At 46.4% G+C, this 19,291-nt stretch overlaps 2 protein-coding genes and 1 long non-coding RNA gene across 6 annotated transcripts; 2 read left to right on the forward strand and 1 right to left on the reverse strand.

Annotated features, from left to right (window-relative positions):
- Positions 1-309: 309 nt before the first annotated feature.
- TTC9C (tetratricopeptide repeat domain 9C) lies at positions 310-8,662 on the forward strand. Of its 3 annotated transcripts, none has more exons than XM_008707521.2 (4): positions 310-329; positions 886-1,180; positions 4,811-4,993; positions 6,930-8,662. In XM_008707521.2, exons 2-4 carry the CDS (start codon positions 943-945, stop codon positions 7,022-7,024), a joined length of 516 nt encoding a protein of 171 aa, XP_008705743.1. In that variant the 5' UTR covers positions 310-329; positions 886-942; the 3' UTR covers positions 7,025-8,662. The 3 variants fall into 3 exon arrangements, with proteins under 3 accessions (XP_008705743.1, XP_008705742.1, XP_008705744.1); XM_008707520.2 differs by lacking the exon at positions 310-329 and adding an exon at positions 490-645; XM_008707522.2 differs by lacking the exon at positions 310-329 and adding an exon at positions 557-624.
- Positions 8,663-14,773: 6,111 nt separating this feature from the next.
- On the reverse strand, positions 14,774-17,311 carry ZBTB3 (zinc finger and BTB domain containing 3). Of its 2 annotated transcripts, none has more exons than XM_040639249.1 (2): positions 17,099-17,311; positions 14,774-16,651 (listed from the first exon to the last, which is right to left on the reverse strand). In XM_040639249.1, exon 2 carries the CDS (start codon positions 16,598-16,600, stop codon positions 15,047-15,049), a length of 1,554 nt encoding a protein of 517 aa, XP_040495183.1. In that variant the 5' UTR covers positions 16,601-16,651; positions 17,099-17,311; the 3' UTR covers positions 14,774-15,046. The 2 variants fall into 2 exon arrangements, with proteins under 2 accessions (XP_040495183.1, XP_008705794.2); XM_008707572.2 differs by lacking the exon at positions 17,099-17,311 and adding an exon at positions 16,931-17,075.
- A 114-nt stretch (positions 17,312-17,425) lies between these two features.
- On the forward strand, positions 17,426-18,841 carry LOC121104781. Its single transcript, XR_005837146.1, has 3 exons — positions 17,426-17,660; positions 18,203-18,359; positions 18,436-18,841. It is a non-coding gene; the product is annotated as an uncharacterized LOC121104781 (long non-coding RNA).
- Positions 18,842-19,291: the final 450 nt, after the last annotated feature.

The raw sequence follows: 19,291 nt of genomic DNA on the forward strand, positions 1-19,291 counted from the left end.
GCCTTTTAGCTTTCTTATTGGCCAACTTGAATCGACATCTGCAATTCTGATTGGTCATGCGTGATCGCCTGGGTTCTTCCAATTGGCGAAGCTGCCTGGAGATTTTTTTTTTTTTTCCGGGTTGATCCGCAGGGGGGCTGGAGAGGCGGGGTCGTTTCTGCGGGATTACTTTTTCGAGGCCGCTTTTGATTGGGCGGCGTGGCGCAATGCGCGCGACCTTTTAGACACCAAACTGTCGGGACTCTGTCCCCGGTACTGTAGGAGCTTCCGCCCGTATACCGAAGCCGAGGAGGAGACTTCCGTGCTTGGGCATTTGCAGAGGGCGAGCGGTTGGTCGAGGGGCTTGGTGGACTTGCAACTGAGCTGCTCTGCTGCCGCGTCAGTTTATTCCTGGGGTTTGGATGCACGGAACGCATTCAGCTCGGTTCCTAGCTTCTGACACAGGCATAAACAAATGCTTATTGAATACGTGCAAATAAAGAGCAAGGGTGGAGGCAAGCCCTGTAGACCCCTTTAAGCGGTTGTCCCCGCCCATTCCCTTCCACTTCCGGGTCAGGGAGGTGTGTCCAAAAGAAAGGAGGAAGCAAATTCCGCCGGCATTCCCACGCCTGCCACAGTTCCTTAGTACGGCCTTTGATTTTTCGGGTGGGTCTGTTCGCCCCGCAATCTCTTTAAGAAATTACTTAATCTCTGGCTTTACTATTCATACATCCTCTCCCTGATTAGTCCTGTAAATCTAGAGATTGAAAAATACTGCAGAGAAGAGCGGAAGGGGCTGTAGAAGAAACAAGCAAAACTCATTCCCTGGGGGGAGACCTGGAGAAGGGTAATTTCCTGCCTTCTTAAATCGGCTATCTAAATCAGTTATTTTGCTCCTATCTCCAGAGCTTCAATTGCTCTTTCACTTCCCAATTCCGCAAGAGCTCTGGGCGGCAAAGAGTTATGGAGAAGCGCCTGCAGGAGGCTCAGCTGTACAAGGAGAAAGGGAACCAGCGTTACCGAGAAGGGAAGTACCGAGATGCTGTAAGTAGGTACCATCGAGCTCTGCTTCAGCTGCGGGGTCTGGATCCAAGTCTGCCCTCCCCGATACCTAATCTAGGACCTCAGGGCCCGGCCCTCACACCTGAACAGGAGAACATACTGCACACCACCCAGACAGACTGCTACAACAATCTGGCTGGTAAGAACAGGGCTGAAGGGCGGGTAGAGTATCAAGGCAGGCACGCGAAAATCTGAACGTTGGGAAAAACACGGGCGTGCTCTTCTGCTGTCATGTAATTATTCTGCCATGAACTGAAATGTATTTCCAATCTAGAGGGCTCTAAATGAGTTTCTACAGGGCCGTGCTTCTCAGACTTTACCTGGAGAGTTTGTTAACTGAGCCCTACCCGCAGAGATTCCAATTTAGTGAGTCTGAGGTGTGCTTGTAAGTGGGGGGGGGGGGGGGGGAGGACTACCAAATTGCGTTTCTAACAAACTCCTAGGTGATGCGGATAGATTTAGGGAATTTTGCACGTTCTGGAGAAAACACTGAACTTACCTTTACGGCATTGTTTCTTTAATATGTAAAATAGAGGAAAGAAGGCACTTGCTTTAGCTGGCGGTGTCAGTCATTATTAGATCTTTTAGGACAACTTTTCCTCGTTTTCCTCCTTCCTTTAAATCGGCACCCTTTGGGGGTGCCTGGGTAGCTCAGTCTGTTAAGCGTCTGCCTTCAGCTCAGGTCTTGATCCCAGGGGCCTGGGATCCAGCCAGTCCGACTCCCTGCTCAGCGGGGAGTCCGCTTCTCCCTCTGCCCCTCCCCCCACTCATTCTCTCTCTTAAATAAATAAATAAAATCTTTTAAAAAATCAGCAGGTCGCCTGGGTGGCTCAGTCGGTTGGGCCTTTGCCTTGGGCTCAGGTCCCGATCCTTGGGTCCTGGGATTGAGCCCTGAGTGGGGCTCTCTCTGCTCCGCAGGGAGCCTGCTTCTCCCTCTCCCTGTCCCTCTGACAAGTTATGTGCTCTCTTTCTCTCTCTGAATCTTTAAAAAAAAAAACAACAACAACAAAAAACACAGCTCTTGGATAACTAGTGTCATCCATCTCCATATGGCCTGGGATGAAGAGACAGATGCCAGAATTAGTATCACTGGGATTAATCTGTGAAAAGAAAGTAGACTTCTTAGGTAGTTCTATGGCAGGCAAAATAACCATAGAGGTAATGAAATTTTTTTTTAATATATTAAAGCATTTTAATGGTCCCAGCTGAGGCCATGGAAATTATTAGGATTAGTTTTTATACTTTGTGATGATTATTTAAAAGTGATTTTTTTACTACAGTGGTTTTTCACTTATGATTTGATGAAAATCTAGCTTTGTTATATATAGTGTGTGTCCAGCACTACGCTTAGACTCAAGTACCAATAATAGTATTTATAGTAGCTAATGTTTCAAGTCATTCAAGTCAACGTTGATTTGGTACTAAGGATATGGGAGGATAATGAGACCGATAAAAAGAGCTGCTCTCATGGAATGTATATTCAAATAAGGAGATGGACAATTAACAAAGGTGACATATGTAACATATGAGATGATGTTAAGTGCTGGGGAAAAAAGCAGAGAATGGGGACGTTGAATGCCACAGGCACGGGAATGTTCACTTTTAAAGAGAGTGGTCAGCCAGTATCTTCACTTTGTAGGTGGACCTGAAGGCAAAGACTATGGCTTAGCCATCCGTAGAGTCTCTGTTGGAGGTGCTTGGGAGATGCTCCGTAAAGACTTACTCAGGGGTGCCTAGGTGGCTCAGCCGGTTAAGTGCCTGTCTTCAGCTCAGGTCATAATCCCAGATCCTCTCAAGTCTCTCTCACTCTTGCTCTCTCTCAAATAAATAAATAAAATCTTAAAAAAAAGAAAACAAAACAACCCACCTCAATTAACCATTTTCACTCATTGAATGCCTGTAACATGTGGGCCAGTTTTTTTTACAATATTTCTCATCTTCATAAACATTCTTCCAGGTACTTGTGATTATCTCCATTGTACAGATAAGGGAATGAGATTGTGTCACTGCCGAAAGTCCTCCAGTGGTATCTCATTATACTTAGGAAAAAACCCAAACTCAGACCCTCACCTGTAGGGCCTGACATGGTCTGGATCCTCCATACACTGAATTTGCAAAGCACATTTATTTCTACCTTCCAGCTTTGTAGGATTTCTTCTCTCTCTCGGCTAGAATGCCCTGTCCCTTGAGTGACCCTGGTCATTCAGATCTTGGTTCAAAAGTCACTTTCTTCGAGAGGCCTTGTGTCATGAAGCATCACTCCGACCTCGTTCACTCTATTCCTAGCACAGTTCTGTTTTCCTCAAAACACTTCTAAAAATTCATTTGTTTATTGTGTACTCCTCCTACTTGGGGGCTAGGATGCAAGTGGTATTTACTCATCAAGATGTCTGTCTGTGCCTCTTCCCTGCTGCTCGTAGCTCTGCCTAACATATGGTCAGTGCTGCATACCCAGTTGTCAAATGATGAATGAAGCTACAGCGATGGATTAGTTAAGTGTATAAGCCATATGACCACTTGGTGGGGATGTTGTAGAAGGGATGCAGATGTAAGCCCGGGGCCCTTTAATGTCCTCGGAAGCCCCGATTCTCCTTTCTTCTCAGCACCGTGATTAAATAACACTATGTTTAACTCCTACAGTCATGAAATAGGGAACACATTTCCCTTCTTCATTATAGAAAGGCTGAACATTGCCTCCCAAACAGATTTGTATTTGGAAGTCCCCTAGTATAATCCAAGGTAGTAGTGAAGTATATTATCAAGAATGATGATTTGGGAAATAGAGTCCTTGGTTCAAATTTCATATTCCACCTAGAACCTGTGGGATCTTGGACAAGTTACTTTATCTCACCAAGCTTGATTTCTTTGTCCATTACGTGGGGATAGTAACACCAATTTCATAGAGTGGGTGAGAAGATTAAATGACGTCATGTTGTTGTTGTTGTTGTTGTTTGTTAGGGTGAGAGGGAGAGAGAGAGGCAGGCAGAGGGAGAAACAGGCTCCCCGCTGAGCAAGGAACCCGACATGGGGCTGGATTCCAGGACCCTGGGATCATGACCTGAGCTGAAGGCAGACGCTTAACCAACTGAGCCACCCAGGCATACCTAAAGGAGATGATGTTTTATCACGCACAAAGCAAAGGGTTTGCTATTTCCTCACACAATTGATGGCAACCGTTGTTTATAAAGCTGCAGTACAGGGGAGCTTAGGTGGCTCAGTCGGTTAAGCGTCTGATTTCGCTTCAGGTCATGATCTCAGGGTCCTGGGATTGAGTCCTCCCTCAGGCACCCTGCTCAGCGGACAGTGTGCTTGACTCCCTCTCCCTCTGCCTGCCCCTGCTGGTGCGCACTCTTTCTTTCTCTCTTTCAAATAAATAAAATCTTTTATTTAAAAAAAGCTGCAGTACAATAATTGTGGTTAAATGGGGGTTCAAGACAGAGAGCCTTGGGTAGAAGAAGAAAAATGAAAAAGAATTTTAAATACATTTTAAAGTACGTTCCTATCAGTTTTATAGCTGGGCCTAACCCAGCACTAGCACATAATAAGCGTTCGGTAGCTATTAAAGTCACTTATAAGGTATGTAAAGCTTCTGTTTGCTGTTGCAGCCCCGGTGCCTAGAAGAATGTCTGACATGTGGTAGACACTTAGATGCATTAGATGAGTGAATACTGTTGGTATTATCCTCTGGTCCTGCCTCCAGTTGGCCGGGGGAACGGAGTGTAATAAGCCCCTCCTCCTTCTTCTGTCTTCCTTTCATTTGGCCTGTTAGCCTGTCTCCTTCAGATGGAGCCAGTGAACTACGAACGAGTGAAAGAATACAGTCAGAAAGTCCTGGAACGACAACCTGATAATGCCAAGGCCTTGTATCGGGCTGGAGTGGCCTTCTTCCATCTGCAGGACTACGACCAGGCTCAGTACTACCTCCTGGCTGCGGTCAATAGGCAGCCCAAAGGTGAGAGCGAAGGGGCTGGCAGTGGTGAGAACAGATAAAATTGTCCTGTGGAGGTGGTGGTGGTGGGGGCAGTATTTTATTTTACTTTTGCAATTTATTAAATGTTTTTGAATAGGCAATCATACATTCACATAGTTCAGAGTTCAAAAAGTATAAAGAGGTGTTTGGTAAACTGGCCTTCTTCTCTCCTTGTATTCTTGCCTCCACAGGAAAGCAGTACTGTACACCCTCCAGAAGTATTTATGCTTCGACAGGCATATATGTAGTCTCCCCTCCTTCCCCCAGTGAGAGAGGTTTTAAAGCATTGTTTTTCAAGTGTCAGTTCGGAGACTGTAACTGACATAGGATCCAGAGTCCAGCGAATATACACGATGACCCTCATTTCTGTCAGCTCCCCCACTGGGTCTGGCCTCTGCTTTAGCTATCACTTTATCCTTTAGCTCAGTGAAGCCCAGTATGACCTAGAAAAGGGGCAGGCCAACTGAGAGAGAATTTGAGACTTGGTTCTTTGTTTCCAAGGCAAGGATATCGTGAAGTGGATTACAGACTCATTCCTGTGTTGGTGGCTCAGCACTGAAAACTGTCTCGCATTTTGCATTCTGGCTTAGAGCAGCTACAAGATGCTAGAAGTAGAGGGTCCCCTAACATAACAATGCAGCAAAAACTCTCTAAATGAATGGAGGGGGGGTCGCCTGGCTGGCTCGGCCGGTAGAGCATGTGACTCTGGAATTTGGGTTTGTAAGTTCGAGCCCCACATTGGGTGTAGAGATTACTTAAAGATAAAAGATAAATATAAAATATAATAATAATGGTAGAATAAATGAATGGGAAAGCCAGTGTGAATTAAGAAAGACCTAAAACATGAGGCTTTTGTTCGTGTTTCGTACCTTCGCATAGATGAACTGCCAGCCATGTATGGTATCTCTAGAGTCTTTATAGTTGTGACAACAGCTGTTTCCTCAGACTCTTTCTCGTTATCAAATTAACAGCCAGCCCTGATTGTACAGAGATTTTTCTTCCTGTACAGAGATTTTTTTAAAAATTCACAGTGGCATTAATGAATGAGATTTACTATTGCAAAGAATAGTTAGGACATATTCAGATCTTAGAAAGATTTTTAAACACAGAAGTATGTGGAGGGGGGAGATGGCAGCGAAGTAGGGGGACCCTAGGCTCACCTCGTCCCACAATTCCAACTAGATAACTATCAAATCATCCTAAATACCCCAGAAATCAACCTGAAGTCTGGCAGAACAGACTCCACAACTAAAGGTAGAGAAGAAGCCTCATTGAAGAAAATTAGCAGCTGAAGTCCTATACCCACGTTTATGTGTGTTTCTTCACAGGAAGATTCCTGGGCTCTAGAGAGTAAAAAATACTCTGCATACTTTGTAGATCTGAACAAACTTATTCCCCCAGAGAATATGTTTATTCTGATACTTACACACCTCCAAAAAAAAAATTGTTCCAGCATAATACTAAGTAAACCCAAATGATTTTTTCCAGATTCAGAAATCTGGTCCTCCTCAAGCCTACTTTCTATAGTAAGTCCCTTTGAAAGACTGGAATCTTGATTTGAAATAATAGTGCTGGTTTATATCATTTATTTGGAATGTGATTTGGGATTATCGCTGACCTATTTTTGTAAATAACCTCATCCCTAAAGTGGGGGTAAAAATGCTAGCTTGCAGAAGCCAGTTACAGTAACTTGGTATTTTCCCCAAGTATTTATAATCAATACGTTTGCTTTGGACATTTCAGAGGGCTTGTTTATTAATTTTAGCCATGGCTAAGGAGGAAATACCTGACTCTATAAAAGTAGAAAAAAGTTGTTTAAAAAAAAAAAAAAGGAAGTGTGTGAACAATCCTTTCCTGCCCCAAGGTGGTGTGATCGTGTTCTTACTGTCTCTAATTGCCTTCTTTGCCCTATTCTAAGACGCCAATGTCCGGCGGTACCTCCAGCTAACACAGTCGGAACTCAGTAGCTATCATCAGAAAGAGAGACAGCTCTACCTGGGCATGTTTGGTTAACAAAGAAGAAAGATGCTCTTCCACTTGAACTTGAAAGTTAAAGACCCATGGAGGGGAAACCTGAGCCTCTGCAAGAGAAGTTAACCCCATACCTCTGACCCAGGTGGATTTCTCTTCTGTTTCTAGCCCTGCACAAAGTCTTTGGCATTTATGCAGTCTGTGTCTTTGGTGGGTTTTGTTTGGTTTTTGGGGGGTTTTTTTGGCCTCTCCATCTATGTATTTGTATAGCTTTCTATACATGATATTCTTGGGGATGTTTGCCTTGAGATATACAATTAGCGATAGGTGCAATTAATCCTCTCTGTGGCATAGATTTTAATGATAGATGTTGTGACATGTATCCATACACAGAGGAAAGAGCTAGTAAAGGATGAAAGAATGACAAAAGAGTTTTTTCTGTGTTTCCTCAGATGCCCAAAGCCAAAGTTACACAGGCCACAAACTGGGAAATATATTTTTCTGTGAAAACAATTATAAATTGGACCCACATGACTTCAAAGGGGAAGATTTGAAATTCACCATTTTGATTGAATCAATTCCTTATTCTTAATATTCCATGTACATTCAGATTCTTTGTCCCCCCCCTGCCATGAAAGTATCTACTTTCTATTTTTTCTGGTGATAATTTCTAGTCCTTGCCATTGTTCATACTCAGAGCATTCATACAATATACTTATTTATTTTTTCATTAAACTCTTCTATCTTAAAACCTTGAGTCAAGCATTTACGTATTTAATAATTCTTTAGCCCTCGTGCCAAAAAACAAAACAAAAAACCCAAGTAAACATTTTAATTTTTAATAGGTACATATCTATAGTATTCTCATTACTCTAAAAAGAAAAATAGGAAAAACAGATTGCCACGTTGTCTTGAAACAATACTGTGAAAGAGCAGGATAAAAACATAAATCTATTCTTCAGTTGTCACCTTATATTTTGCAAGAGCTCAGTTCCTTACAAAGGAGGGAAATAATAAGAAAGGGTTCTCCTTCCCTAGTGTGGAAGCACCCCATGGAACATTCTGGAAGCTTTGTCAGTGCAGGCTGCAGATCTGGTGTCATGGCTCAATAGGAGGCTCCATCAACCATGAGCTCCTTTGTCATTCTGTGTACTTGTTGTGAATAGTGTCCACAATGTTTGAGTTCTGCAGATTCGATGAGATTGTGTAGTACTGCCTCGACCTTTGTGAGTAGAGGTAGTAAGCATGTGTCACTAGCCATCACGTAAGGACAGATTTCAGAAAGAACAACAACAAAACCCAAAACCCTTAGTCTTGCCAAGTATGCATGAATTCTCCCTTCATCAGTAATGCCCCTCCCCCCAAAGAGCCAGACTCCTTTTTGTGTCTCCTATACCCTTAAATAACAGAACTTACAACAAAAAGGTTTCCTACTAGATAAGCTTGTAACTCTAAGGACGGAACTAACAAATAGAATATTTCATTCCTTTCCCAAAAGCTGCTTAAATTTCTAAGCCTAGGTTGTTGGCAAAATTATGTCATGGTTGCATGTTTGCTTTGGGCAAGTTTTGCTTTCTGATCTTTTTTCTTTTTTTTTTTTTCCTTCCAAAGACTCGATGTTACACTAAGCTATCTTCTGCATCAATGAGGAAAATAATAAAACTGGTATTTAAAAACGTATTTTAGAAATGTATTGCACTAATCCTTTTATTAGCACTGCTAAGAGACAAAGTGGTCAGGCTTACATTTCAGTGTTTATTTTAAAGGGCTGCTTCTAATGGTGATGTTAATGAACAAGAAATTTGTCAAAGGTGGGCAGGCAGATGTGGGTCTATAGGAGGTCCGGCCAGCCCACATCCTGACGGAATCAGCCAGAGGGCACCTAAATCTCTGTACTCAGAAGTTTGTGGAGGAGGAAGCAGCTCACCTGACCAATCCTTAATGGATTCCATGCACAATTTCAGGGTTTGATTGAAAAGAAAGCATTGGGAATGTGAAGGTCCATACTTGGGCACATAAGGGACAGTTTAGACCAGTGTCTTGCAAACTCATACCCACTGCCTTTACAATTTTGCCAAAACCACATACTACCTATACTATTATTTTCAATATTTTATTTATTTATTTTTATTTTATTATTATTTTTTAAGATTTTATTTATTTATTTATTTGACAGAGAGAGACAGCCAGCGAGAGAGGGAACACAAGCAGGGTGAGTGGGAGAGGAAGAAGCAGGCTCTTTGTGGAGGAGCCAGATGTGGGGCTCGAACCCAGAACACCAGGATCACACCCTGAGCCGAAGGCAGACGCTTAACCACTGTGCCACCCAGGCGCCCCTCAATATTTCATTTAAAGATATATTTTCATGGGGCGCCTGGGTGGCTCAGTCGTTAGGCGTCTGCCTTCGGCTCAGGGTGTGATCCCAGCATTCTGGGATCGAGCCCCACATCAGGCTCCTCCGCTGGGAGCCTGCTTCTTCCTCTCCCACTCCCCCTGCTTGTGTTCCCTCTCTCGCTGGCTGTCTCTCTCTGTCAAATAAATAAAATCTTTTTAAAAAATAAAAAATAAATAAAGATACATTTTCAAACTTTTGGATTGAGGAACATGTTAAATGACACCATGGGGATATAATCTGCAGGCTCCAAACTGTGAAACTATAAGACAAATAACCGAATTTCTTCAATAAATAAATTGCAGGAGGGGTGCCTTGCTGATTCTGTCAGTTAAGCATCTGACTCTTGATTTCGGCTCAGGTCATGATCTCAGGGTTGTGGGAGCCCCAAGTCAGGCTCTGCACTCAGTGGGGAGTCTGCTTGAGAGTCTCTCCCTCTGCTCCCCCTACGCCCCCCCCACCCCGCTTGCATGCATGCTATCAATCAATAAATATTTAAAAAATTGTAGGGAGGAGGAGAGAGGAACTTACAGATTAAAAGAGGCTTAAGACACGTCAACCAAATAAATGTGACTGTACTTTGGATTCTGATTTGAAAACAAAACAACTAAGGGGCACCTGGGGTGGATAAGCCTCTGGCTTCAGCTCAGGTCATGATCTCAGGATCCTGGGATTGAGTCCCACGTCTGGCTCCCTGCTCAGTGGGTAGCCTGCTTCTCCCTCTCCCTATGCCCTTCCCCCTGCTTGTGTGGTCACTCGAGCTCGCGCGCGCACGCTCTCTCTCAAAGAAAGAAATGAAATCTTTATAAAAAAACAAAACCCAAACAACTGAAAGTTTATGAGACAAGGGTGCCTGGCTGGCTGGTCAGTGAAGAGTATGACTCTAGATCTCAGGGTTGTGGCTTCAAGCCACAAGCTGGGTGTAGAGATTATTTAAAAATAAAATCTTTAGGGGAAATCTGGGTGGCTCAGTCAGTTAAGCATCTGCCTTAGGCTCAAGTCATGATCCTGGAGTCCTGGCATCGAGTAGCACATTGGACTCCCCGCTCAGTGGGAAGTCTGCTTCTTCCTTTCCCTCTGCCCCTCCCCCCTGCTCATGCTCTTTTCTCTCTCTGTCAAATAAATAATAACTGAAATCTTTTAATAAAATCTTTAAATAAATAAAATCTTAAAGTAAAAGTTTATAAGTCAGAGAAATTTGAACAAGAGTTATTGTTGAAGAGGGGAAAAAAGAATTTTTGTCAGTTTTGTTGAGTGTGATAATGGTATTTGGTCTTTTTTTTTTTTTTTTTTAAAGAGTTCTTTTAGAGGTGCATACCGAAACTGCTTACTGATAACTGGGGAGGGGACTTTGGAACACTTCCTATCATTTGCCAAAAAAACAAAAAACAAAACCCATAAAGGTAAATACATTTTACAATAAAAATAGTATATGTCCAGGTAAATCATCTTTGGAAACACTGGCTTTGGTGACATTAAAATTGAAATTCTGGGGCGCCTGGGTGGCTCAGTCGGTTGAGCACTCAACTCTTGATCTCCCTTGTGAGTTTGAGCTCCGTGTTGGGCATAGACATTACTTAAAAATAAATAATTGGGGGGCGCCTGGGTGACTCAGTTGTTAAGCGTCTGCCTTTCACTCAGGTCATGATCCCAGGGTCCTGGGATCGAGCCCTACATCGGGCTCCCTGCTTGGCGGGAAGCCTGCTTCTCCCTCTCCCGCTCCCCCTGCTTGTGTTCCCTCTCTCGCTGTCTCTCTCTACCAAATAAATAAATAAAATCTTTTATTTATTTATTTTTTTTAAAGATTTTATTTATTTATTTATTCGACAGAGATAGAGACAGCCAGCGAGAGAGGGAACACAAGCAGGGGTAGTGGGAGAGGAAGAAGCAGGCTCATAGTGGAAGAGCCTGATGTGGGGCTCGATCCCGGATCGCCAGGATCACGCCCTGAGCCGAAGGCAGACGCTTAACCGCTGTGCCACCCAGGCGCCCCAATAAAATCTTTTAAAAAATAAATTAAAAAAAAATAAAAACCAATTGGGACGCGTGGGTGGTTCAGTTGGTTAAGCATCTCACTTTTGATTTCGGCTCAGGTCATGATCTTGGGGTCCTGAGATGGAGCCCCACATTAGACTTCGCACTGGATGTGGAGCCTGCTTGAGATTCTCTCTGTCCCTCTCCCTCTGCCTCCCCCCTTCCCCAACCTTGCGCATGCGTGCACACGCTCTTCTCTAAAACAAAACAAAAATAGGGATGCCTGGGTGGCTCAGTTGGTTCAGCATCTGCTTTTGGCTCGGGTCATGATCCCAGGGGCGTGGGATCGAGTCCCACATCGGGCTCCTTGTTCAACGGGGATTCTGCTTCTCCTCCCTCTGCCTGCAGCTCCTCCTGCTTGTGCTCCAAAAATAAAGAAATAAAATCTTACAAAAAAAGATAACAAAAATAAAAAAATAAAACAAAAATAAATAAAGTGGAAATCCAATGCAAAGGACTGAAATGGTTGGTGCCTTTTGTGAAGCTAAGCTTGGCCAGATGTCTGGTGATTGAAGAGGCAATAGGCAGCAAGCGAAGTCATATACCTACAAAATTGCCAGTTAAGAATTGAAACCCCCTGCCCCCCAAAAAAGGGAAAGAAAGAGAAAGAAAGAAAAGAAAGGGTAAGAATTGAAATTCTAAATTAGAATGTATCTTTAGGGGCACCTGGCTGCCTCAGTCGGTACGGCGTGCAGCTCTTGATCTTGGGGTTGTAAGTTCGAACCCCACGTTTAGTGTAGAGATTACTTTAAAAATATTAAAAATTTTAGAAGAGTTGTATCTCTAAAGCTGGAGAGCAAAAGGTGGTGGTCCGAAAACTAAATCACCTTATAGCTCAAAACCGAATAACTTTTCAGGGTGAAACTCTTAATAGGCTGGAGCCTGACCTTACCCTCATAAAAGGAGGCTGATTTGGGCTCAGTAAAAGGCAGCATTATCCAACAATCAGGACTGTCCAACGATAGACTAGGTTTCCTTTGGGGATAATGAGTTCTTTTTTTTTTTTTTGCATGATTATTTAAGTAATCTCTATACCTAACATGGGGCTTGAACTCATGACCCTGAGGTCAAGAGTCACAAGCTCCACCGACTGAGCCAGCCGGGCACCCCAAATGATTTCTCAAGCAGGGGTTTCATGCTGGCAAAAGGAGGATCCAGTGTTGGACTAGAGGTTAGATGAGCTCACCTGTGTTTCCTTGAATCCATGGATGAGACCACCGAGAGCAGCAGAGACGAGAAAGTTCTCTATTGATCACACCTCTACAGGCTGGCAGAGACTGGTCCTGGCATCCAGCAGATACAGTGAGACAGCCGTGGGTTTTGCTGCCATAAACATCTTGCAGATTCCTAATTGCCACCTCCAAAGAAAACTGCCTCTCATGCTGGGAACTGAAAGCAAATGCTCGCTCTGGAGGAGAACCTCACCAAGGAACAGATCCTTTTTAGTTAGGTATTACAGGCCAAGACTGTAACAATGGTCACTGCGTTTGCCAGACTGTCTAGAGAAATTGCATACGTTCTGTATACATGTGGACACGATATTATGTCTTGCTTTTAGGCACTGATGTTCTGAGGTAACTGATTTTATCTTTTTGGTCTCTCTCTCGCCTTTCCATATATATAATATTTACATAATTCACATACCATAAAATTTACCGTTTTATTTAAAAATTTTCTTTGAGAGAGCGCGCGCGCCCACGAGAACACAAGTGGAGGGGAGAAGCAGAGGGAGAAGCAGACTCCCTGCTGAGCAGGGAGCCCGATGCGGGACTTGACCCTAGGACCCTGGGATCATGACCTGACCCAAAGGCACGTGCTTAACCGACAGAGCCACCCGGGCGCCCAAAATTTACCCTTTTAAAGGCAACTGATCGGTTTTAGGCATTTTGCTTTGATATTTACTCTAGCAAAGACTTTGAAAAGGTGCTCCCCTCAGCTAGAATAACTTACTGTGGGTATGTGTATCTTGCCTTGTTACTGATGCCAAGGCGTTAAGGTAGGAATATATATTGGCACAAATAAAATTAGCCATTTGAGAGACAAACTAAAAGGTTATTCCAACACAAGGAGAGGGAAAGGCCTAGAATTCATTCAGCTGTGAAAATGTTAAGCATCAATGGTTTGCTTCCCTCAATGCCCCAGATAATGAGCTTCCTTCGGCCAAACCTCTGATGTTTGGTCCTCCTTCCTCTAACTCAGAAACAGTAGCTCGCTGGCAAGAGCTCACAGTGCTGAATAGGACAGACAAAACCAAAAAGAGAGAAAAGAAATGCAGAAAATGACTCATTTTCTTCTTTCCTAAGTTTTCCTTCCTGCCTTTTTTGCCCTTGGTTCCTTATGTGCAGAATCGAGAAGGGTTTTTCGGGAACCCTCTTACCCTATGGCACCACTGTTCACATAGAGAACGGAAGGCAGGCCCCTTCTGTTACATTCCCAGAGCTCCCAGAACCCACCTCAACACCCAGACTCCCATTTCTCTGCGGTCTCCACTGCCCAGAACCATCTGTGTGCCCACAGCTGAGTAATCTGACTTCCCGAGGCTGTCCTCATGCTTTCAGGTGAGGGAGCTGGACTAGAGGAACGATAAAAGGCTCTCATTTGGAGTTCCTCGCTTTAGTTTTTTCCCAGCACCCATCTTTTCCATACCACAGGCCCTCCCCCTCCCCCGCAAGCCCACCACCCCGGAGCTTCGTGTTTTCTGCCTTTGGGTTCCTCATCTTCGGAGACCTCAATTCATATTAGGATACACAGGCAAAAATTTCATTGATACAGTGTCTGTTGTTGAAACAGTCAGCCAAAGGCTTTCTACATTGAAAGTAGAGGCAAAGGGGTAAGGGAGCAAAGCCCAACACTCATGAGGACAAAAGAGAAAACTTCTGGTTCTTAGTTAACTCTCCTCAACAATGTTCTAACCCAGCACAGTGGGCTCGGTGTTTGAAGCCACGATTCGAATTCTGGCTTGCCCCTGAACTTGCCCTGTGACCTTGAATAGGTTAACTTGATTTTTGAGTCTCCCGTTTCCTTGCCTGGTGGAAACAGGAAAGGGGAGGGGGGTGCTAATACCTCATAAAGTTGTTGAGAACTGAGTATTTTTTACGAGTCCTCAGTACAGCCCAGGACACAGGAGCTCAACTACGACGATAAACCATCACTGGGTACGATTCCCTAATCCGTACACTTCTCCTAAGCCAACTCCAGGTTGCCTTCTGCCTGTCTCTCTTTTTCTTTTTTCCCTCGAAAGCAACCTGACCCCGAACCCTACCCCAGGTACAGATGTCAGCTTCCTAACAGATCTGCAGAAGTATGGAGCAATCAGGAGGCATGCAGGTTTGTGGAATAAACCAGCCAACACCAGTTCAAAGAGATACTTTTCACTGCTAGCTTTATGGTCCAAAAGGCAAGGTGGGAGGCGGTTACACCTCAGAAAAATTCCCAGTGCCCTTGGAGAGGAGCTGACTGAGATGCATTGGCCCAGAAAGTCCTGCTGTCTGGGTCAAGAAAAACCGGCAGGAGTCTTCTGTCTGGGCAGGAGGTTCATCCTGCTCCCCCAGCAGGGAAAGGAGAGGCTTCTAGTCTCTGCTGCCCCCTGATGATGGCAAGAGCAGGCCTAGCATCGGCTTATGACGCTCGTGCAGATGTCAGTTTTTGGGGCCGAGTACAAAATCTTTGGGCGGCCCTCCACCGCTGTTGTTCTGTCTGTCTGCTGTAGGGGAGCCATGGAGGGGCTGTCCTCCCTGGAGGGGGCCGGCCTCGGGATCCGGTTTGCTGCGTTTGGCCAGGTCCTCGTTGTGAGCCTTGCGGATGTGTCGGTACAGGTCCCCCGACTGCGTGTAGCTGCGCAGGCAGTAACGGCACTCGTAGGGTCGCTCGCGGGTGTGCACTGTGGCGTGTCGCCTTAGTGTGTAAGAACACGAGAAGGTCTTCCCACATGTCTTGCAAGTGGGCACATCCTCAGTAAAAACCCCAAAACTTCCCGGGGTTGCTTCATATTCAGAAGGCAGGTAAAGTGGCTCGTGCAGGGCCGGGGGAGCAGGCAGGGGCGATGTCACCAGGCCTCGAGGATACTGCCCTGGACCTGGCAGCAAATGGTAGGGTAGGTGAGGATCTGGGGGCAGGAAGTGGTCACTTGGCCCCACCTCCTCCAGTCCTGCTGCTCTTGGCTCCTCAAAAGCCTCTGGCTGAGGCGCCTGCCCACCATACATCGCTCCTCCGGCCGGGAATAGTCCCTCAGGCCCCTGAGGCTGTTCCTCGGACACATCGGGCTCCTCATCAGAAATCACAATAGCTTCTACTTTCACCTGGACCAGCTCAGCTTCCACTGGTGCTGGGGCCTGGGATGGAACTGGGGCTGGGACTGGGGCCGCTGCTGGAGTTGGAGGATAGAAGCCTTGCAGTGGTCCCCCAGCACCCCTCGGTTCCACCATCTTCAGACTCTCAGTACCCACGTCAAGGGGAGCCAGTGGCTCCACGGAAACTGTTGGAAGGCCCGAAGAGAAGTAGTTTGCAGGAATGGTCTCTGTGGAGCTACTGGGGCTGGCAAGGGAGACATCAGCCGCCGGTGGAGGAGGCGCCCGTAGATGTGGTGAGTCGACCTCCACGCCAGGCTGTGTAGTGTCAGCCCCCCCGGGCACTGGCGGCTCATCTGGAGGACAGACAGCTGGTGAGGGAGCGGCAGAGCCCTTCCATTCCCCTTTGCCCCAATGGCCTAATGTCTCGGCAGATGCCATTGAAGGCTGGGGGCCACGGGAAGTGGACAAAAACTCCACACTAGGGGCCTGTGAGTTGGTTTCCTCCTCCTTCTTGGTACTGTCTGCCTCTGCCAGGGCCCGGGCTTGCAGCCGCCGCTTGCACACTTTAACGATGTCGTTCATGTGCAAGTAGCTGGCCGCTGCTAGCACATCCTCCACAGGGGTGTCCCCCCTCAGGACCAGCTGGCCAGCATACATAAAGTCCAGAAGCAGCCCAAAGGCTGGGGCTGTGACAATCTCATTGTGGATGCACACCAGATCCCTCTTGTCCAGTTCCCGCTCTTTGTAGAAAAGCTGGAAGAATGGGCTGCAGGAGGCCAGCACAGCCCGATGGGCCAAGAACTGGGTGCTACCCACCATTACGGTGCAGTCACAAAGGAAACCCTGGGACCGCTGCTCTCGTAGGCTCTGCAGCAGCTGCTGGCTGTGTTCTGGGAACTCCATAGCACCCCACGAAGGGAAAAGGACCCTAGGAAGGTCCCCACCGGTGGCTCCCTGGGAAGAGAGGACAGTAGGTTAGGGCAGGTAACCTCCCCAGCAGCTTTCACCTCAGCCCTGAGCTATCACTTGCCACCCCAAAGCCTCTGGCAACACCGTCCTGACCCCAAAACGCCCGCTTAGGTTACTACCCTCCTTTCTCCTAGGTCATACCCAGTGGTCTCCTTTTAGCTCCGCCCCTTCGGCCCAATCTTAGCAGCAGGCCCCGCCCCGCTCGCAAAGGCCACGCCCCGGAAGTCCCCGCCCCTAACCAGCCTCCGCTTCCTCGATGCCCACCCGGTGGCTTCCAGCAGCTCCTCCAACTAGGAGTCTCTTTTGCTTCCAGGCCTTTCCGGGAGGTACCTCTACGCCCCCCTCTAGGAACTCCCCTGAGCCTCTCTCGCATTCCAGGGGCTAAGAAGTCCTAGGGTGGGAACTAGCAGAGAAAGCAGATCCCTCACCCACCAGCGAGCAACCACCGGCGAACTCCGCCCCTTCCCACCTTCTCAGTTTTAATTGGCTCCAATTGGCCTTCCCTCGGCACGGATTGGTTCACTGTCCACTAACCATCCCCCCCCGCTCCGAGCGGCGTCTGCAAGTGGGTGCTGGTGGCCGTTGCTCCGGCAGCTAGGCGCAGGATTGGTTGGCGCCCCTGTCCTAAACTTTTCCTCCTCGTCCCGCCTTCTTTGCCCCAGAGACCTCTTGATTGGCTGAGCTTCTCCATCTACCTGCGGCGGTAGGAGGGCGGGGACCGGCTCCATGGAGATGAGCGCGACGTCCTCTGGGCGGGGCGCGAGGCCCCCACCCGGCAGGGTGTTGTGCTCAGGGCTACCGGGAAAGCGAGAACCCACAAACTGGTGTGGTACTCAGGAGGCCCGGCTCCTGACCCGGCTCCGCCATAACGGTGGGCAATAGCTGTGCCTCTCTGAACTGCAGGTGTCTCTTGAAGGTCCCTTCCTCCCTCAAAAATGACAAGGTGCCCTTTTGCTTCACTACCCCAATCTGATGGCTCCAGACTCCTGGCTCGGTAATGGTGGTGTCCTTACACCTGATCATACCGTCCTTAGCCTGATCCCTGTAGTCCATTTACAACGAAGAGATCAGAGTGCCCTTTCTCTGTGTCTGGAGCGGCCTGGGAGGTGCTGATGGAAGGGAGGGAGTGGGCACAAGGCCCTAAAATTTACCAGCACAGGAGAACAGAAGAATAAAGAGCGTGGTTACTTCTTCTTCTTTCACTTTTTTTTAAGTAGACTCGATGCCCAACATGGGGCCTGAACTCACCACCCTGAGATCAGGAGTCATATGCTCCACCGACTGAGCCCCAAGAGCATGGTAGCATGGTAGCATGTTTTTTTGTTTTTGTTTTGAGTGTGATTACTTCTGAATAAATCTTTTGAGGGTACCTAGGCAACCAGCAGAGGAAGGACTCAGAGTTGGGAGTCAGTGATACCTGCCTCTTCTCTGACCAGGGCAATGTGTTGACAGGGTTACCATAGGGGTAACTCAGAGCCCTGCACCCCTACTCGCCCCTTCACCCACCACACTAAGTATCTTCACTTTTTTCTGCAGCCAAGCCCTCCAATGAGACCTAACCAGAATCCGGGACATTCATCAAACTTTCATCCTTGTACTTGAGCCATGTGGGCCATACTGACCTCAGCTTGAGATCCCATCTTTTCAAGATCCCTTCCATGCCACACAATATTGCATAGGAATTAAAATTAATGTAAGCAACACTTCATTTTTTGAAAAAACAAAAAGATATGTAGTGACAATAGTGGCATTGTTTTATATTTTCCCAGATTTCTTTAATGTTTGACTTAACAGAAGACAGATGGATTCTCACATCTGCTTATGCTTTCAAGATATTATGAGATATTGTCTTGATTATGTGAAGAAAATGCCTCACACAGGTATGAGTGCATGGAATTTCATTGGCTATGGTGAGGACTTTGTATTTTATTCTGAGTGTAATGGGAAGCCATTGATGGGTTTTAAGCAGAGGAATGTTCTGATAGGATTCTAGTTTTTAGAGGCTTATGCTGGCTACTCAGTGGAGGAGGGATTATAAGGGACTAAAGTGGGAGCGGGGAGGAAGGTGTGGGAATGGTCCCATAGGGGATGATGGTGCCTTGACAAAGGTAGTGGTGGGTGTAGCTGGAGAGAAATGCTGGGTCAACAGAATTTGCTAAAATGAGGGTAGGAAATTAGGGACAAGAGAAAAAAGGAGTCAAAGATGGCCAGAATTTTGGCATGAGCAGTGGTGTGACTGACAGAACCATCTTCCCAGAGGGAAGCAATGGGAAATCGAGAGTTTTGCTTCTGACCCTTTAGGTAGAGCTTCCTATTAGCCAGTTAGACTTGTGAGCCTGAAGATCAGGGGGAATGCTGGGTTTGGAGATACATGTCATCAATAGATGGTATATTTGAAACCAAGGGACTAGAGGGATTACCCCCTGTATGGTAGAGGGCTGCTAGAGTTGGTAAGCAGTACAGAACATAGGCTGTTTAGGAAGGTGAAGTAATCCTGTTTCTACAGATTCAGAAGAGATCACAATGAAGGTGAGTCAGAGTTTGGGCACAAAGACTGAGTGCATGCCACACTCTGGGATTGCCATGCCTACTGGACCTAGATTTAAAAAAAAAAAGGTTAACCTA

The sequence above is a fragment of the Ursus maritimus genome, unplaced genomic scaffold, assembly GCF_017311325.1.
Source record: "Ursus maritimus isolate PB19 unplaced genomic scaffold, ASM1731132v1 scaffold_23, whole genome shotgun sequence".
NCBI classification, from domain to species: Eukaryota; Metazoa; Chordata; class Mammalia; order Carnivora; family Ursidae; genus Ursus; species Ursus maritimus.